The sequence below is a fragment of the Pelodiscus sinensis genome, chromosome 1 (genome assembly GCF_052426305.1).
Source record: "Pelodiscus sinensis isolate ZL-2025 chromosome 1, ASM5242630v1, whole genome shotgun sequence".
NCBI classification, from domain to species: domain Eukaryota; kingdom Metazoa; phylum Chordata; order Testudines; family Trionychidae; genus Pelodiscus; species Pelodiscus sinensis.
Genome location: NC_143052.1, coordinates 195,296,393 through 195,315,821, shown reverse-complemented (window position 1 = coordinate 195,315,821; position 19,429 = coordinate 195,296,393). Strand labels below are relative to the sequence as shown.

The 19,429-nt window shown below is 45.1% G+C and overlaps 1 protein-coding gene across 2 annotated transcripts in view; it reads right to left on the bottom strand.

Annotated features, from left to right (window-relative positions):
• ABCG1 (ATP binding cassette subfamily G member 1) overlaps window positions 1–19,429 on the bottom strand; it is an 87,833-nt gene that overhangs the window by 26,464 nt on the left and 41,940 nt on the right. For both annotated transcript variants that reach the window (XM_006126120.4, XM_006126121.5), the window contains exons 3-4: window positions 3,494–3,611; window positions 1,560–1,692 (exon numbers count right to left, since the gene is read on the bottom strand). In XM_006126120.4, the coding sequence (XP_006126182.2) occupies window positions 1,560–1,692; window positions 3,494–3,611 (251 nt within the window). The remainder of the gene's footprint in view (window positions 1–1,559; window positions 1,693–3,493; window positions 3,612–19,429) is intronic.

Here is a 19,429-nt window from a genome sequence, read left to right as displayed (position 1 = left end):
GAGAGGATTGTCTCAACACATGGAACAGCAGCAGGTTCCAGACAACAGCTCTCAATAAACGGGCCCTATGTCAAGAGTGAAGAGGATTTTAATCAACTTTAAGGTCTGGGCTTCTTCACATGGAACCCACATCAAGATAGAAGGAAAAAGGCTATATATGAGGGCTCCTGGACCCAAGACAGGGTGGCAGCCGGGAGCCCTGGCATACAGCAGCAATCTGCCAGTATGGAAACAGCTGGTTAGATCATGGAAAACTGACAAGGAGATTAAACTAGTCACTTGCCCATATGGCCAGGAAAGAGATTCACCCAGGGCTCTCACAGAGACTCGCTTGGTCTGGAAAAGCTAGCCGTAACCCACATTTCCGGTTCCAGTCGTTAGCACGAGGTGGGCAATAATTTTGATGGGGGGGGGCTACTCCAAGATTTTGGAAAGTGGTCAAGGGCTGCACTCTTACATGATATTAATGGAGGCTGCACAGAGTCTGGGATGGAGGCTGAGTGTGAAAGGGAGCTTGGGGTAAAGATTGGGATTCAGGAGGGTGTGCGCGGTCTGGGAGGGAATTTGGGTGAAGGAGGCAGTTATGGCATGGGACTGGAATACAGGAGGGGGTGAAGGGGTTTGGGTTGTGACCTAAGGCAGGAGGGGATTGTGATCTAGGGCAGAGGACGGGGACACAGGAGGGGGTGCAGGGGTTTGGGTTGTGACCTAGAGGAGTGGATTGGGGTGCAGGATCTGGGAGGGCATATGAGTTCAGGAGAGGAACAGAGGGTTTGGGTTATGTGGAGTAGGGGGCAGAGTGTTGGAGGGGAGGCAGGCTCTGACCAGGTGGTTTACCTAGGTGACTCCCGGCCAGCAGCCCAACATGTTTGGGGCCATGTGTGTCTGTGAATACGAGTCAAAGGGGAGGGGAGAGTGGTACTTTGTACGCTGCCTGTTCTTCAGACAGGAAGCTCCCATTGGCCAGAAACGGACTAATGGAATTGTGCTAGGGGCAGGAATAGCACATGAAGCCTCTTCCCTACCCCAGCTGTGAAACATAAATGGCCAAACAGCCGCTTTTCTGAGTAGTGTGCAGGAGGGGGTGGGGCAAGCAGGGAATCAGCCTGAGGCTCCCTGCTGCATCTGCAGGCCGGATCTGGTGGCTTGGCAGACCGGGTCTGGTCCACCGACTGTGTTTTGCCCAGGCCTGCTTTAGCAGCTACTGGAATACAGAACAAGTAATAGGACACTGGGAGGACTCATGAGTGAGAAAGTGGCCACAATCTAGTTGCCCTTCTCTGGAACCAACCTCTGGAACCAACCTATTGCTAATACTATCCAGATGCTAGGTTTTCATGGTATTTTATTTCTCTGAGGAGCAAATAAACACAGGCTCACGAATTTTCTTCTGAATCCTAATTGTGACCTTAAAACAGCAACAAAGCCATGGGGACTCAATTGAATTCCAGTCTAACACCTGGAACCAGAGCCAGGAGTAAAAATGTGTACTCATGGAAGAAGAGAGCCTCTCTGTAGTCCCAGGCCCCAAACCAGCCAGAACCAGAAACAAAGTTCACCATCATAGCTTCTTGGACAGTAAGATGAGGGAGCAGCATGTCGTCCTGCATGATGTAACAGGACACTTTGCGAAAAGAGCGTAGGTCACGAGGCTGCCCGTTAATGAGGATTACTCCTTTCATCCCAGTCTCTCTGAAATGAAACAAAACAAGTGAGTTAGAGAGAGAGTAACCTTTATACTATTTTACTACACATCTCAGGCCAGGTCTATACTAGACCCAGAAGGTTGGCTTAAGGTACGCCATTCTATATGTAAATAACATAGCTGGAGTCAACCTACCTTAAGGCAAACTTGGCACCATCTTCACAGCGGGTGATCAATGGGAGCAAACGCTCCCATCGACCTCCCTTACTCCTCGAGAATCGAGGCATACCAACATAGACTGGTGGTGCCATCAGCCTTTGATTTAGTGGGTCTTTACTAGGGCCACTAAATTGAATGCCAGAAGATCAATCTACAGCGTGGCAAGTGCAGACGTGGCCTTAGAGACTAGGCACATTGGGCTTTTTTAGCCTCTTTTTAGGTGATTTCTCAGACCAAAATAGACAGATGAAGGGAAGTGCACATGTCCTGTGTGTATTGTTTCAGGAGAAATTTCACACCCTGGCAAAACAATTAATTCAAACTTATGCAAAAAACGTGCTGCCAACAGGGATGTTTTCAGAAATGGTCTGTCATTTCTTGAAAGGCTGTTTGTGGGGTGTCTCTGCCCCTCCTTTTGTGATTTGGTGACAGTAGCAGAAAGCAACTATGTCAAGCAATGGGGCAGAGGTGGGAAAACTTCCCAGTTGTTTCACATATTGTAGTTTAATCAAAAATTATTCTTACATCCTGAACATTTTGATGGAAAAATATTGTGTTTATAAAACCTAACTTAATACTCCACAGATAAAACCTTCAGCCAAATTTGTCCGATGGCTTGTGAACAGCCATTTCTCATTTTTTTGGAATTATAAGGACTCAACTGCTTTCCTACATATTAGTCTGCTGTATAGAATATAGGAATGTAACAGTGGTGATAGCATAATTCAATATTTGTGAAGCACTTATTTTCTACAATGACTGACTGGGTGAGCTGAGTGTCTGTCAGTGAGTTGGAATGCCCTCCCTCTGATCTAGAGACTGAAGGACCACCACACTCCCTCTGGTTGGTGGACCTGAATTTGCCCCATCCTCAAATGTCCTGAGGTGAGACAAAGTATAAAAGGAGAGCTCTGAAGCAGAGTTGGGGCTGTACCACCAGAGGGAGCAGACATCTCTTTCAGGGAGCCCAGAGCAACACCAGAGCCTAAGCTAAGCACTAAAAAGAACTGCCCCATGCAGTAAACAGACAGAACCTAAGGAGCTGCTGGGATTGCTGCCAGATGAATGCCCCGAAAACCTGTGGGAACTACAAGCTGCCAAGTACCCTGAGGAGACAAAAGACCTTTGGAGTAGAGTCCTACACCCAGACAGTGGCAGAAAGTACTCCAACACTTACAAAGAGAGAATCAATATGTTTTGGTAGGATCTCTGCTGAGCCAGTGGTGGAACCATACACCGCTCTTAGGGATCCTGGGTTGGGACCCAGTCGAGTAGGGTCGGCTAACATCGCTCTTCCCCCTGCTGTCAACCCCACCCCTAGAGTGCTGACCTACTTCCCCTTGGTTGGAAGGAAGGCCTTTGCCAGGCTTTGACTAGCCCCAGCCACAAGGCTGAGAGGCTCCAGGTTGTGTTTGCTGTCTGCTCCAGCCTGGAGGCTGTAGATAAAGATGTTCTGACCTGCTTAGAGGATCACAATGTCCACATAGACTATTGGTTACGGTGTGTCTAGAGTGAATCAGAGAGGTCCCCCCCCCCGTCACCCACTTGAGAGCAAGCGACCATTACAGAGTCCTTCTGCTTTTTCAGAAGAGGACAGACACGATTATCACCATGATCCTTTATACTCACCTGTATCCTGCCAAGATATTCATGAGCGTTGATTTCCCAGCCCCAGAAGGACCCATAATTGCAACAAGTTCGCCACTGCTGAACTTCCCTGAAATTCCTTTCAAAAGGGTCTTGTAACCTGAAGGAAGAAAGAAAATATTATGAAATGGTGACGCTTCACAGTCATTTACTGAACGTGAAATATGCTTCTCCTATGCAGGGGTAATAAGGACGGCTGCTAGTGAGCCCAATGCAGGAGGTTCAGAGGAAAGTGGCAGTACATAGCACACCAGAGCCACTATCACAACCTACGAACTGCACTGGAGCTTGTGGCCTTTTCCCACTTGGTGAGTAGTGATGATGAAGTGACACTGATCCATTTAGAAATGGTTCTGTCTCCACTCCACGAAAAACGTTCTCAAGCCAGCTAGGAGCCCAACTGCCATTTTCCAAAGGTTCTGTGCTCACGTGGGGATCTATTCCAAAATAGCTGTTAGGGATGTAAAATCTCGTTAAAATTAGTTAACTGGTTAAATGTTAAGCTTAACTGATTAAATGGGGTTAGGCGGGGGGAGAGGCATTACAGCCCGTTGGACTGGAGTGGTCCTCCAACCCATCATGGCTACACTGGAGTACACTGATCTTGGTCACAAGCATCAAGAAAAAGGGTGTGAGCTCTTCACCTAATTCCTGTGTCCTTGTTATTGTTTCATGGCTAAGGTAGTCAGTTTTTTATCACAACACCCTGTGATATAGCATGCTCTATGCTTTATGAAAATATGCTTCTGATATGAATGTCATAACTGAGGTATGCTTTGTGCAAGATGGTTCATGTACCATATCATAGAAAATGTTAGGATTTACTGAATATAATTATCCTGTTTCTATGCATGCATCACTTCTGTTTCTGGTATTAGGAGTGTGGGTTTTAGATTTATATTACCAATGCATTCATGCTGGGTGAAGCCAACTACCTGGCCTTTGGGTACAAAGGAGAAAAAGCCCAACAGCAAAAGACAATGAACTGTAAAAGAGCTTAACCTTCTGTGAATGTGAGTCAGCTTGTGAAGAATGGCTACAGGGACCCTACAGAGTCATGTGACCATCCTGGAAGCCATCTTCAATTCTGTACTTTTCCATGAGAAGCTGGGGGTGGAGGGTGGAGGGAAGGAGGAAAAATCAAACTAGGAAACAAAGGATGCTTGCTTTATGCAAATCCTATTTAAGGGTGAGGAGTGAGGTAATGCAGATTGTCAGTTCTCCATAGCTATCCCATCCAAGATGACTGTGAGACACAGCTAAGACTGAACTGGAGGAAGGAGCTGGGCCCAGCCTGGAAAGGTATCTGGTCTGTGAAGATTATTAGAACCACATTTAGGGTGAGATCTTACATGTAACTAGTTTCTTTAGCATATCTAGCTTGGATTTGTATTGTTTTCTTAGCAGTCAGCTGTGCTCTGTCTGCTGCCTCTTTGACCACTTAAAATCCCACTTTTCATAGTTAATTAATTTATATTTGGTGTATGGTATTACTCAGATTATGTAATTTCTAACAGGGGGAGGGGAGATAAGATGTGTATACCTTCCTTCACATCAAGGAAGGGAGTGAACATCATACAAATTTGGGTTTGTACCCCCAAAAGGAGGGTGAATATCTGGGTGCTGTAGTAAATCCCTTAAGATGAGTTATCACTCGAAATTACTGCTCATTACATGTAAATGTGATACCCTTATAGTGGGTGAAAATCTGGCCTCACTGGAGTCAATGAAGATAATTTTATCATTACCTTCAATGAATGCAGGATTTCACTCATTATGTAGCACTTTACTCCCACAACTGGCCCCAGTAGTAGATTAGTTTAAAATGCTATTGACTGTGAGGATAGCCAATAACGATGCTCATGTGATAACACAGAAAATATCGCTGTAACAATCTGGTACACCAATGTCTAGTGTATGAGACTGTTGTGATAGAGTAGATTTTTACTGTATAGGATAGTTTATCCTTATTGGAAGGATTTCATAATACGCACCTCACCATAAGCCCTAAGTATAGTGCAATAAATACTGCATATGCTTTGTAACTATTTTATACCATACCATATAAAACTCTGCTTGGTATAAATACTTCAGGAGATATAATGCAAAATATACTTTCATAGCCTAAACATTTTCATCCAAATTATTCATCCATTGACTAAACATTTCTTTACTAGTAATTACAGTAGCTTAACTAAAACAGGTTGCAATATATTTCCACTACTCATCCAACTAATGACTAAAAAATAAAGTAGGCTTGTTTAAACTGCATTTTTCTTTTAAAAATTTCTTTGTAAACCTATAAATCAAGATTCAGCCAGAAGTGTATTTTATAACTTGAGTTTTTCCACTATAAAAACTCTTCTAAATGGAAATTACAAACCTGGTTCCATTATAGAGGTATGAGGTGCAACCGTACAACGAGTCATTGCTCAGTCCATTAAACTGCAGAAAAACAAGGAATGGCCCTGTTTTCTATTAGACTTAGAAATTCAGAATCAGCACTATTATATTTGGCAGGATACACTTCAAGCATCTTAGATATTGTACTTAGACTAGAGTAGACTAAATGTCCCAAAATCATGCTCACAGCATAGTACAAGAGTAAGAGAATGATTTTAAAGGGGAAAAAAACCCATAATGAGTTTTAGATCAGGATTGCATTAATTAGCATTTCAGACCACTAAGTCCCAACATATACAATACCATACCTTATTCTCAGCAGGAGTGGGTGAGAGGTCTTTCTACTTACAAAGGTTAATTCTACCAAATCTAAGAGAGGAGATTTTACCCTGTAGTGGTAACATTGTGCCAGGCATAATCTTGTATCAGGAATTAAAAACATTCTGGGCTGTAAGTACCTAGAGACTTCTGTTACAGAATATTGAGGCTAATCTTCCACAGAATCAGTTGACCTATAAATTCTATACTGAAGTCTTTCATGAGGAATGGATTATATGCGTGAAAATAGTTGTAGTTCTCAAATACAGGGCCTGCTTTTCAGTGATATATCTACCGTGTATAGGAAAATGTATCTTCCTTATTTCCAATTAACTTTGGCCAGATTGTTCCATTTATACAGTGATTTGTGTTGAGGAAGCGCTGCCTTAGAGGAAGTTCAAGGAGGGTTTGTGCCTCAGAGAGGCACAATCCAACTCTTAGAGTTGCCCACTGGGTGTAAGGATGATCAATCCTGAGTAGGTAAATCTCCGCTGAATTCAGTGAAATCATATAAAGGTTCACTGTTCCCTAGACTATAAATACTTCCATCAAAATCATTTTATTTTTTTTAAACAGAAAAATGGCCAGAATTCTTAAAGGACCTGAACTCCTCCAACATTTCTCAGGAGGCTCTCAGTGCTTTGAAGAATCAGACCTGTATCTGAAATACCCTTTTTTTTTTGGGGGGGGGGGGGGGGGGGAGACTGGATCTTAAACTGGATAATCGTTTCATACCACAGGTTGTACCTCCTTTCTCTGGCACCCAGAGGACCTGATTGGTCCCAAACAAGGGGATTTGCCAAACAAGGGGAGGTCCCTCCCATCATGACCCATGCTGCCCCTGGCTAGGACACTGAGCCCTGCTGCTGCCTGCCCAGCTATGGCTCCCCAGGCTGGAGCTACATGGCTGCTGGGGCTGTGGGTTTGCCAGGGCCCCATGGCTGCCGCAGCTTCTGAGACTACCGGGACTCTGTGCCTGCTGGGACTCTGCAGCCACTGCCGACCCCCCCGCTACCACCTGTCAGCAGGAGCCAGAGCTCCCTGCTGTGCCCCCCTCCCTTGACAGGCGGCTCCTGGCTGAGTCATACCACTCCTCCCCCCACACACTCCTGCTCTGCGGCCCAACCTCCTTGTACCTGGACTCTGTAGTCCAGGAACTTCCGCAGTCCTGCCGGACCATGGATGTTGCCAGATCACAGAGTTCTAGTTAAGGGAAGTACAACCTGTATTGTCACCAGCAGAGCTAGTCAATTTCCTATGGAACATTCCTCCACCATAAAATGAGAACTCGTCAATATCAAAATGTGTTTCAATAAGGTTGTTCAAATTAATTTTTATTTTGATGTTTTTATTTTATATTCCAAATTTTAAATTTTATCTGCATCTTATCTTAAGATACTTTTATATTTTATCTTCATAATATACCAATTGCTACAATTACAGAGTACCAAATCAATTACAAGTTATAATATCCATTCTAATTTCAATAGTGATTACCAATGACTAGTTGAATACCAATGCCCCGTAACTAACTTCTAAATACCATTAGACTATCAACTGCAATACCAATAAGCTATTACCAAAGTAACTGTTAATTAGAACAACAATGAAAAATGATCACTTTGAATAACAACCAATTATTTTATATTATATTTTATCTTTAAAATAATTGAAACCCAGTTTAAAAGTATGCAATAAAATATAAAGGTAAATCAAATAAAAACTATAAAAATAAATAGAACACAAATCATACGAACATAAAATATCAAAAGTCAAAATTGAAAATCAATGTTCTGATTTTATCTAAATTGTTTTAACTTACATTAAATCCTCCCACCCACCCCTGCCAAAAGTCAGGTTTTCCTGCAGAAGGAAGATTCCACATTGTGACCAATTCTAGATAAGAGGATGTAGGCACAGAATAGGTCCACAGTTTGGGACACAGAATTGCCCAGCAAAGGAGTCCAATAAACAAGCAAATTTCTCTGAACCTAGGACAAGTATTACTAACCTTGTATTTCATGTATAAACAATTAACTCTCATCAACTGAGTTAGGAAGATTTCCATACATATTAAAGATGATAAGAGGGGTATAAGAGAAGAATTCTCTCTTTGCTGGAGTCCAAGGCTTCATTGCAGGACTCAGCAGCGAAGTGGCTTGCAGGAGATTACATCTGCTTTCTCTGCTGAGGAATATAAAGGTTTCTGGGGAAACTGAGATGTTTCATTTTTTCCAAAATTAGAATGCTCTCAAGGAGCATTATGCTTAACTTTAAAGTGAACAAGACTACTCAAGCGCTTAAAGTTATGCACATGCTTAAGTGAGCTGCGGAACTGGGGTCAAAATCATCATTAGCACTACTGCTGCTCCAATAGATTCACTGAAGTAAATAACAACTTTAAAGTGATAGATTCATTTGCATTTCATTGATGTAATACATTCATTTGGTATTCAGAGAGATGTCACATGGACTTTCTAAAATTTCCATGAGTTCTAGCATAACTCTGCATTCATTAATAGACATGTGGAGACCGGCTGCACTCGCATTTAAATCTATGGAAGTTTCACACTGATTTAATTGGGAGCACAACTGGGGTACTGAAAATGAATCTAAGCTGCTTCCATTGCATGACCAATTCCTTTGAAGATTCTGAATAACTACTGATGCTGTTTTACCACTATGTATTACACCACTGACACCCTTTTGCTTCTCTAGGGATTTTCACTGTATACAATGACTGCTATCATCTGACCTAGAGAACATTACACCTGTAGATAATTAGCACCAAGAAAAGCTTCCTAACCATCAGGGTGGTTAAGCACTGGAATAGATTGCCTAGGGAGGTTGTGGAATCTGTCATTGTTGATTTTTAAGAGTAGGTTAGACAAACATCTGTCAGGGATGGTCTAGATTATTTTTGGTTCTGCCATGGGGGTAAGGGACTGGACCCAACCTCCTGAGGTTCCTTCCCGTTCTAGTATTCTATGATGATTCTATGGAAACTAAATTGTATTTTCCAGGTCTAAAAGCCCTGGTCTCAATTCTGATCTTTCTGGCACCAGCGTAAGTCAAATTACAGTGAAGACAATGAGTATCCATTATAAAACCAATGTAAATAAGATCAAAATTGGGCCTTGTGACGGACCGGGCCGTGTCTGGGCACAGCTAAGGGCATCCGCTCAGGGCGAATTGCTCAAATCCGGGGTTCCTTACAGCCCCCGACTGGCGACCTCTCCACACAGGCCACAAACAAGTCTCACAGAGCGCTTCAGCTGCCTGCCTGAAGTCTCCCGAGCAAAACCCATCCGACACCCCAGCAATATCCGTGCCCCAGATGGCCCCGGGCCTATACACTGGTGGGGGGTCCTAGCACCCAATCCCACCTACCCCGAACAAGTCCTGTCCGGTTCCAAGAAACCAGCCACAGATCCCTGGTCAATTTACCCTCTGGACCTTACCCACAAATCACGCTGGGCCAATCCTTTAGAATCTAAAACTAAAGGTTTATTAACACAAGAAAGAAAAGCATGAGAGTAAGGTTATTAAAGTACAGTACGTTACATGCACCGAATCTCCCAGTTCTCAATGCAGGCTCTAGCAGAGGTGTTGCAGCTGCTGGTTTAAAAGTTCTTATTGCACATCCTGAGATCAGGATGGGTTCACAGGTCTTCCGGGCTCTTCAATCCCTGCAGTGCTGCCTCTGGGATGAAGTGCTGAGCTGAGAACAAAATGGCATCGACCGCATGGCCTCTTTATACTCCTTCCTGGCCTCTTCTAGTATTTAGCAGGTCACCTGGTCCTCAGCCTCACTGTCTTCCCTGCTGGCTGCTCTCAGGACAGCCCCCATTCTTTAGGTGTGTCTTTGGCCCATTGAGAACCATTGTTCCACAGGTAATTAGCATGTCCACAGGCTCCACAGGCTCAGCCCTGCCCAATGCTTAACCACATGCAGGGAAATCTTCAGTTTCTACACAGATTACAGATCTACACACACAGACATTATATACTCACATAAACAGTGTACACAGGATCAGAAAACAACAAGCTCCCATTCAATACCCCACATGGCTCCCCCCACACCAATTTCTGGGGCCAACACCCCCACCTAGGGGTGCAGCAGCGATCTGGCTGCTTTCCTCCAATTCAGCAACGTGACAGGCCTCCTATTCTTTTCTTTTTGCCTTGGGGCAGACACAGGGAAACTTCCTATCATGCATAAAGGCTCCTAGTAAATCCACTAGTCTACTACTGAGGTCCATTATGCCCACAAATTAATAGCTAAAGACCTCTCAATCCATTACTTATTATAGAAGAAGACAAGCATCATAAACAATAGACTAATCTTTTTACTTTTCCTATTAAGGAACCAGTTGGTTGAATTATTCAAGAGCAAAACAAGTTGTAAAAGTCCACTCTGCAGAGGAAAGCTTCATCTGACAATACTGTAAGGATGTGCTCACCATCCTGTAAATTCTGTAGCAGAAAGTCTGGCAGGAGAGGGCTGGCAGAAACACCACAGTGAAGCAGAGAGGCACAGATACACTTGCCTTAAGCCAGATCAATGCTGGAAATGTTTGCTGGTATAATAATATGGTTTGGGATGTGATTCCTTATGACATTTTCATATTGGAAAAGTGGTTTTGCTAGTATCATTTATTTCCTTCGGGAAGCTGGTATAATCTACAATCAGCATCTCCCTAGAGAAGCTTTGCTGGGCAGCTATGCCAGTATATGGTCATACCCTTTCTAGAGAGAGCAAGTCTTGCAGGTTTCTTTTCTTTGCTTTAATGTTACTCTTTGTTTCGCTGTTAGAAACAAGCAACTTTTTACCACTGCACCTGAAAAATACAAACAGCCAGGGAAAGTTACTGAAAAAATGTAACAAGCATTGTCTCACTCTAAAACAGGGATATTTGTTTAATTTGAGGTTTGATTTTTAGGCTGTGTTGTCTTTCTGTGTACCACATGCACAATGTGCTTATGTTTCTTTTTTAATATATTATAGTGTTTATGTGGTGTATCAGTGATACAGAGTACAGGCAGTCCCCGGGTTACGTACAAGATAGGGACTGTAGGTTTGTTCTTAAGTTGAATCTGTATGTAAGTCGGAACTGGCATCCAGATTCAGCTGCTGCTGACTCTGATCAGTTTCAACAGCGGCTGAATCTGGACACAAGTTCCGACTTACATACAGATTCAACTTAAGAACCCCAGGCGTCCCCAAGTCAGCTGCTGCTGAAACTGATCAGCAGCTGATTCCAGGAAGCCCGGGGCAGAGCAACTCTGCCTCAGGCTTCCTGTAGTCAGCCGCTGGTCAGTTTCAGCAGCGGCTGACTTGGGGACGCCTGGGGCAGAGCAGCCCGGGTGCTGCTGGGTTGGTCCAGTAGAGCGGTCGCTCTTCGGCGCTACTGGACCAACCCAGCAGCACCCCAGCTGCTCTGCCCCAGGAGTCCTGATTCAGCCGCTGCTGAAACTGATCAGCAGCGGCTGAATCAGGACTCCTGGGGCAGAGCAGCTGGGGTGCTGCCGGGTTGGTCCAGTAGCGCCAAGGAGCGGTGCTGCGGGACCAACCGGCAGCGCCCCACCTGCTCTACCACAGGCCCCGGGCTTTGCTCCACATCTCCCTGGTCTGCTGGGGGGTGGGGGCACTAGCTGCGTCTCCCCCCAGCAGACCAGGGAGACGCGGAGCAAAGCGGTGGAGGACCCGGGCCGGACCGCGGCACTTCCAGATCAGCGCTGCCGTCCGGCCCGGGTCCTCCGCGGCTTTGCTCAGCGTCTCCCTGGTCTGCAGACAAGGGAGATGCTTAGCAAAGCGTCGGAGAACCCGGGGTCGGACCCGCGGCGCTTCCAGATCAGCTGGAAGTGCAGTGGGTCCGGCCCGGGTCCTCCGCCGCTTTGCTCAGTGTCTCCCTGGTCTGCAGGCTTCCCCAGCAGACCAGGGAGACAGGGAGCAGCTTTTCTTGCCCCGGAGGAGGCGTGTGGCGGGACCAGGCGTCCCGCCGCTCCAGTCCTCCGGGGCGAGAAAATCCCCGTTCGTAACTGCGGATCCGACATAAGTCGGATCCGCGTAACTCGGGGACTGCCTGTACTACAGTTCCCTGTTTATCTACAGGACAAGTTGTTCTCAGACTGTCACACCGAGCATCCCACCCAATGTTCCTCACTAGGGATGTGAATGTTTAACCAGTTAGCTAGTTAACCGGTGGGGGCTGGCACCTCTGTCTGCGGCAAGCCAAAATGTCCTGCAGGCAGGGGCTGCTCCAGCCGGGACACCAGAGCAGCCCCTGCCTCCAGGACACCTGTTCACATCCCTATTAGCAAACAAGTCACAGCAGGAAATTCACAGGCATTGGTCACAGTGGTGGCTTCATCTGTCATTGGTATATTACATTTACCTTTATGAACCATGTTGCGCTTTATTGCTGGAATTCAAAATCTCCCTATATTTATATTTCATCCATACGATTTTCAGGTATATAGAACAACAGGATTTTCCATTGTCTGAGTTCTATGACCTTCTTTATGAAAATGAAATTTACAATTCTAACGAAGTTTATATTTCACCCCACAGCAACACCCTTCATTGTGTAAGTGTCTGTAAAGAAACATGTTCTGGACTAAAACATCAGAAGAGGAAGAAACGTTAAATGCTTAAGTGTCTGATATCATAAATAGAAATGGACATTTTGGGCTAATATATTTGGGCTAATTTATTAGCTGAAAAATGCAGTTTCAATTGATCTGAAACTATTTTTGAATTCAAGTGGAGTATGAGGAGAAGTTTTGACCAAGCCAAAAAACAAACAAACAAACAAACAAACAAAAAAGAGGAAATGTTTTGGTAATGTCAAAATGAACCATTTGTTTTTGACATTACTGAAATGTATAATTTTTAGGCTAGTCACAAATGGCCAGAGGAAATGGTAACCTTATAACTTGAGATATAGAAGACCAGGTCCAATTCTCCCCCTCCACCTGACATGGAAAAGTTATTTGAATGTAGATCCACATATTACAGGAGAAGGACCTAACCATTAAGATATGGAATATTCTAGGTATGGGTCTCCCTAAACAAACAGTCATTGGAGCAGGGACTTCACAGCTTAGGTGAAAAGTCCTCACTGCAAGGCTATCAAGTCATTCTCATGCTCTTTCACTGACTCCGTGATTATCCAGTATCATTCAGAGACATTCATGATGAACCAAAAAAATGGAGTCATGTGGAATGAAACATTTCATTTGACCAGCCTGTGACAGAATCCCCAGAATGCAACCTGAAAACAGGGTGCTGCTGTTCCCCTTTAACTCTCCCATCTTACATCCCAGAATGGTATCATCTTGCCCTGGTTCAGAAGCCTGATCAATGTAAGTTTATATCCCAATCCACCCCTTTCCCAACATGGAGAGGACCAACAGACCCTCTATTTTTTTTCCCCATCCATGTGTGGAATACATTTTGTTATGTGCACCAAGGCATGTACAGATGTGCACCACCAATAGACACACATGCTGCCAGCTATGGGCATTGTGAGTGCTCTGTTAATCATCTGGGCAGAATTTGAACCTCTCCTGAGCAGCCACTCAAGCGTCAGCTTATAGGGAACACTGGAGAGGACATACACAAGCTTTTGTAAATCGAGCTGAAGTTTCCCAAGCACTTCAGCCAAAACACTGTTTTAGATAAAGTATAAAATATATTTATCAACTACAGAAAAAGATCTTAAATGATTATATGTGATAGGTATAAAAAGTTCAGTGATAGCTATCCAAGAAAATTGAAGAAAAAGGCATAATCTAAATCTTAAACCTTATTACACTAGGCAGCATTTAGAGCAACAGTATTCTCACTCCACTGGATGGGCAGTTCCTAACACACAGATTTCCCACTTAAACCTGGACTTAAATCCTGAATGTTTTCTGACTTTTTGTTTTCTGTCTCCTCAGGTGAAGCTTTTTTTCCCCCTCCATTTTCCTGTTGCTTCTAGTGTAGGTAGGAGAAGAGAAAAGCCAAGACATAATGCCACCATCCCTCATTTTAAATTCACAGTCCACATGTCTAGGAAACACTTAGCAAATCTCACAGGGACATGTTTGGGTAAGTCATTGTGATCACATGCCTGGTGGGCTTTGCTGAGTCACAGTGGCTGAGTAAACACCCAATGTATGGATTTGTGCAACTGAGGAAGAGAGCTGATTACTGGTTGGCTAACACCCAATTGGCTGAAGAGATTCTCAAATGTACAAGAAATTTCAGTAACAATCATATAGCAAAACCTCATAATTTTATACATACCAATGATATGCATAAGTGGGCAAAACTATTAGTTTCAGTAGCTCATGAATCTTCACATGATACCTTATATGGCATGCTTTGTATGAAACCTATCATAATTACATGGCATTGGTGAATATGGGGGTTCCAGAGTGTCCCCCAACACAAAATGTTTTCTGATTTTCATTTAATAAAAAAAATTATGATGTATACATTATTTGTCTAGCTCCAGTCATAATTAGGCTTTAGAATTAACATCCCACTGAGATAAATGGAAGCAGCTGAAACCCCTTGGTGTTGTTACTTCTGGTTGTTAGCAGACTCAGGAATAGTCACTATGCTGGCTGTCCTCATTCAAACTTGAAGGCTTTTCCCCCCAACCATAAGGACTTAATAAAGCCTTGTATCCTGCAGATTCTGAACAGACTCTAAATGGGAAGATCTTGATCAAGGGCTCGGTGTTTCACACCACTGCTCTAAAACATGGGTTGAATTCTCTTTTTGCAGGCGTCTATAGTGTCACTACCACCAGCCCAAGCTGCTAGTGTCCACTGAATTGCTTACACGCTGCACTGTGAAGTGGAGGATAGTGACAAATTATTAGCACTTAACACTGAGAGACATTGGCATGAAGTCATTCACTATATGTGGTTTTGTTAACAAAAGATGACAGGCTGGTGAGAAGATGGGAGTTGAAGTGAGAAACTGATCTTAAATTGTAGTTGAGGGAGAATTTGGAACTAAACTGTACATTGTGAAGATACTGAAAAGACCCTGTACATTTATTGTTCTCTCAAATCCATGGATTTAGATGTTAAACTTGCTCGAGATATTGGATCTGACAGTCTGCATTGTGCACTCAAATAAAAAAAGCGCTAAGTAAACTTTTCAGTCTTTTGAAACCTCAGAATGAGGGTTGTACATACAGCATGCTCCTTCCCCATTATGCAGGCAGTGCATTGCATAATTTTAATATCTGAATAATGCGTTTCTTCAGGGTAACTAATAAGATGTGACAGCCTGTTAGGCAGCTAGCCCTCCAACATCATACCATTCCATTCCAAAGTTTAACAGATGGCATGACCTCACCCATCTAGCCAGGCTGGACAGCATCTGCCTGCCCTACATTGTTCGTACAAAAAGAACAAATTTGACCTGCATATTTCCCCTATGCTCACAGAACACAAAACCAAGTGCTTGAAAATTAATTTAACAAAAAAGTTACAGAACTTGTCATAAAACACTCTGTCAATTCCCAACCCCTTCCTAATTATTCAAATAAGTACAATGTTGAGAAAAACGATATGCAGATGGATTAAGTGATACTTGCATTAAAAGCCAAGCTATTTGTAACATTCAACCACTTTTTTTTTTATCCTCAACTTTGAATATGTCCATTATCTTAACTTATATAAACTACCATGTCTGAATTGTACAAAACTAGTAGCACAGTTATGGTGCATGGAACTTTAATCTGTCCCACACCTTAAACTTTTAAGCACAAAACCCATGTGAGTTTTTTTCCCAAACTTCTGCAGACTGTCAAGAAGAGATGCATATGTATATATATACAGGCAGTCCCTGGGTTACGTACAAGATAGGGACTGTAGGTTTGTTCTTAAGTTGAATCTGTATGTAAGTCAGAACTGGCATCCAGATTCAGCTGCTGCTGAAACTGATCAGCGGCTGATTCCAGGAAGCCTGGGGCAGAGCAACTCTGCCTCGGGCTTCCTGTAGTCAGCGTTGGTCAGTTTCAGCAGCGGCTGACTTGGGGACGCCTGGGGCAGAGCAGCTGGGGTGCTGCCGGGTTGTTCCAGTAGCGCCTAGAGCAGCGCTATGGGACCAACCGGCAGCGCCCCAGCTGCTGTACCACAGGTGTCCGGAGCAAAGCCGCGGAGCACGGGGGCAGTGGGACAGCCCAGACGCGCCGCGGCTGTCCTGCTGCCCGCGTGCTCCGTGGCTTTGCTCCCCATCTCCCTGGTCTGCTGGTCTCCAGCAGACCAGGGAGACGGAGAAAAGCCACGGAGCACGCAGGCAGCGGACAGCCCAGATGCGCCGCGGCTGTCCCGCTGCCGGCATCCTCTGAGGCTTTGCTCCCCGTCTCCCTGGTCTGCTGGTCTCCAGCAGACCAGGGAGACGCGGAGCAAACCCCGTTTGTAACTGCGGATCCGACGTAACTCGGGGACTGCCTGTACACACAGAGTGTTCTCTGCCAAATGGAAATAAGGGCATGTCTACACTAGGAAATTATTTCTAAAGAACTTTATTCTGAAATAACTCCCTAAATAACTATTTCGAAATAGCGCATCCACACTACAGAGAAACCTTGAAACTAATTTGAGTCAGGCTCCCTTAATATGAAAGTGCTACCTCAACATAGAGCCCCAGGAAGCACTGGGGAATAATTAATATGAATGACTCTGGGAAGTAGTTATTTCGAAATTGGAGCAGCAGAGCATCCACACTGCAAGCCATCCTCACTATAAGTCCAAGATACGTTCCAAAAAACTTGGATTTAAAGCAAAACAACTGAAAGCGGGGATTTTTTTCCCACGGCTGACTGCCATTTGCACAAATCTGCTATTTTCAAATAACTGTTTAGAAATAAGCATTATTCCTCATAGAAAATAGGAGTATTTCAAAATAACCAGCCTGTTATTTTGGTCGGTAGGATGGACACTCCACTTGTTGTTTCAAAATAAGAGGAGTTATTTTGAAATAATGTTCTAGTGTACACCAGGACTAAGAGTCCCTAATTCAGGAAATACTTAAGTCTGTACTTAAGCTTCCTTGGGGCTTAAGGATGTACTCACAGTTAAACACATGCTTAAGTGTTTTCCTAAGTAGGGTTGCCTTCCTGAACTAGGCTTTATCCTTCTTTCTTTAAAATAAAGTCATTCTGACATAATTTTAGTACAATATTTTCTCTTTGTTGGGAACTAATTTTGGGGTGTCTTGAGTCAGCTCCAAAAAAAACCTATTTTGGGGAAAGAGGAACACACCACTGTATTACAATGTGGTGCACTAAATTGGACTCATTAGGCCAGTGTTTCCCAATTTTATTTGGCCGTGGAACACTTTTCAGCTTTTCAGAATTTCAAGGAACCCCTAGGTTTGTCAAGCGAAAAAAAAAAGGGGGGGGGGCACCAATTCATGAAAATCCCCACAAATGCATGAAAATCACATTCCTTCCCCAAGACTCCCACCCCCTTCCTTGAATTTCTTGCACAAGAAAGCCCTATGGCTAAAATGGGCATCGGCACTTTCTCGGGCAAGAGAGCATCCACACTGCCATAGATGCTCTTGTGCAAAAGCACAGTTCGTACATGGCGGTGTGGTCATGTTCTTGCACAAGAAACCACCAGTGTAGACATAGCCTAAGAGTTTCCTCGCATGAGCAAAATTAATTTTGTGCTGGGCACCAGTACTGAGTTCATGTGGCTTGTTTGGATGTGCCCCTGTGGCACCCAAGTTATTAATAAATATTTTTAAACCTTTACCTTTTCTCTCTGCTGCCATGGCTCCTCCCCTTGTTCCATCATCTCCTGGTGCCTGCTGCCTCCCGACTCCTCACCCTCCTCTGCTGTCCTGACTCCTGCCCTTCTCACTGCCCTCAGCCCTCCTGTGACCTGCCCCCCTCCACCAGCCCTTCTCTCCCCCCCATGCCCACTCCTCCAGTAGCCCCACTCTGATCAGGTGAACTACCCCTCCTCATCCCCTCTCCTAACACCTCCCTCTACACACCTGCCCTGCCTCTCTCCTCTGGTGCTGGTCCCTCCCCTGCAGGTTTCTGCACTTCTGCTTCATCACCAGAATCTCCTGGCACTTGCACCTTCTTTTACTCCTGCACCCTTCTGTTGCCTCCCTTTTCCTTCACTGCCCCTACCTCCTTTGCCCTCTTTTTCCCTGATGCCCACCCCTTCACCATCCTCTGCCCCCGTTCCGCTCATACCCCTGCGCCCTCACACATGACTTGCTCCATCATGGCCTTCCTCATGCCTACCCCTTTGTGACGGCGCGTTGGGGTCCCCCGCCTCCTGCACCCCCGAAATGGCACGAACAGACTCCACCAGCCGGTAGAACAGAGGGAGTTTATTGCCTCTCCAGAATACAGCACAGCACAGATGTCACCAGGTTACAGGGCAGGCCTAGGATGCCTCAGCCCCCCTTGATATGGGGCAGGTCTCGGCTTCTAAACCCCCCAGCCTGTTGCTGAGGCTGCTTCCTCCATGCTCCCAGACCGAAACTAACTAACTCTCCTCCAGCCCTGCCCCCAGCCAGGGGCGGCATTCCACCTTCCTTTGTTTCTCCCCATGGGAGATAGCTGGTCAGACAGATTTGGAGCCCCCTTTGCATAATGACGCGTGTTACAGACAGCAGAGGTCGCCACAGCCCTAGCAAGTTACCCCCACTACATCACACCCTTCTTTCAAGCCTTCTCCCAGCACCTCTCCATCCCCCCTCTAGCCCCTAATGCCCTTACCCTCTCTCCTCTCAGCATCACCCTGTCCCCCTCCCACTGACACCTCCCCTCCTGCCTTTTTCCTCATTGTCTGCACTTGGCCCCCTGCCATTTGTCTCTCCTCTACCCTGTCCCTTTGGTGCCTTCCCCTCTCTTCCCTCTCTCCCCTCCTCCTCCACACAAGCCCCTTCCTCTCTCAGCCCTTCCCCTACCTTCTGCCTTCCACTTTGTGGGGCTGGAGTCTGCACTCTGTCTCCGGACTCTGAACCTGCAACTCAGCCATACAGCGCAACGCAGCACCTAGCAGTTTTAAAATCCCGGGCCGTGATGTTACGTCACGCCCGTGAGTCTTCCCGCCTACTGGTTTGAGCGTGCTGCTCAGGGCAGCAGCAGCAGCAGCCGCCAGCAAGGGGGAACTCTGTGAAGGTTGCGCACGACGGGGACGGGCACAGGGCTGGGA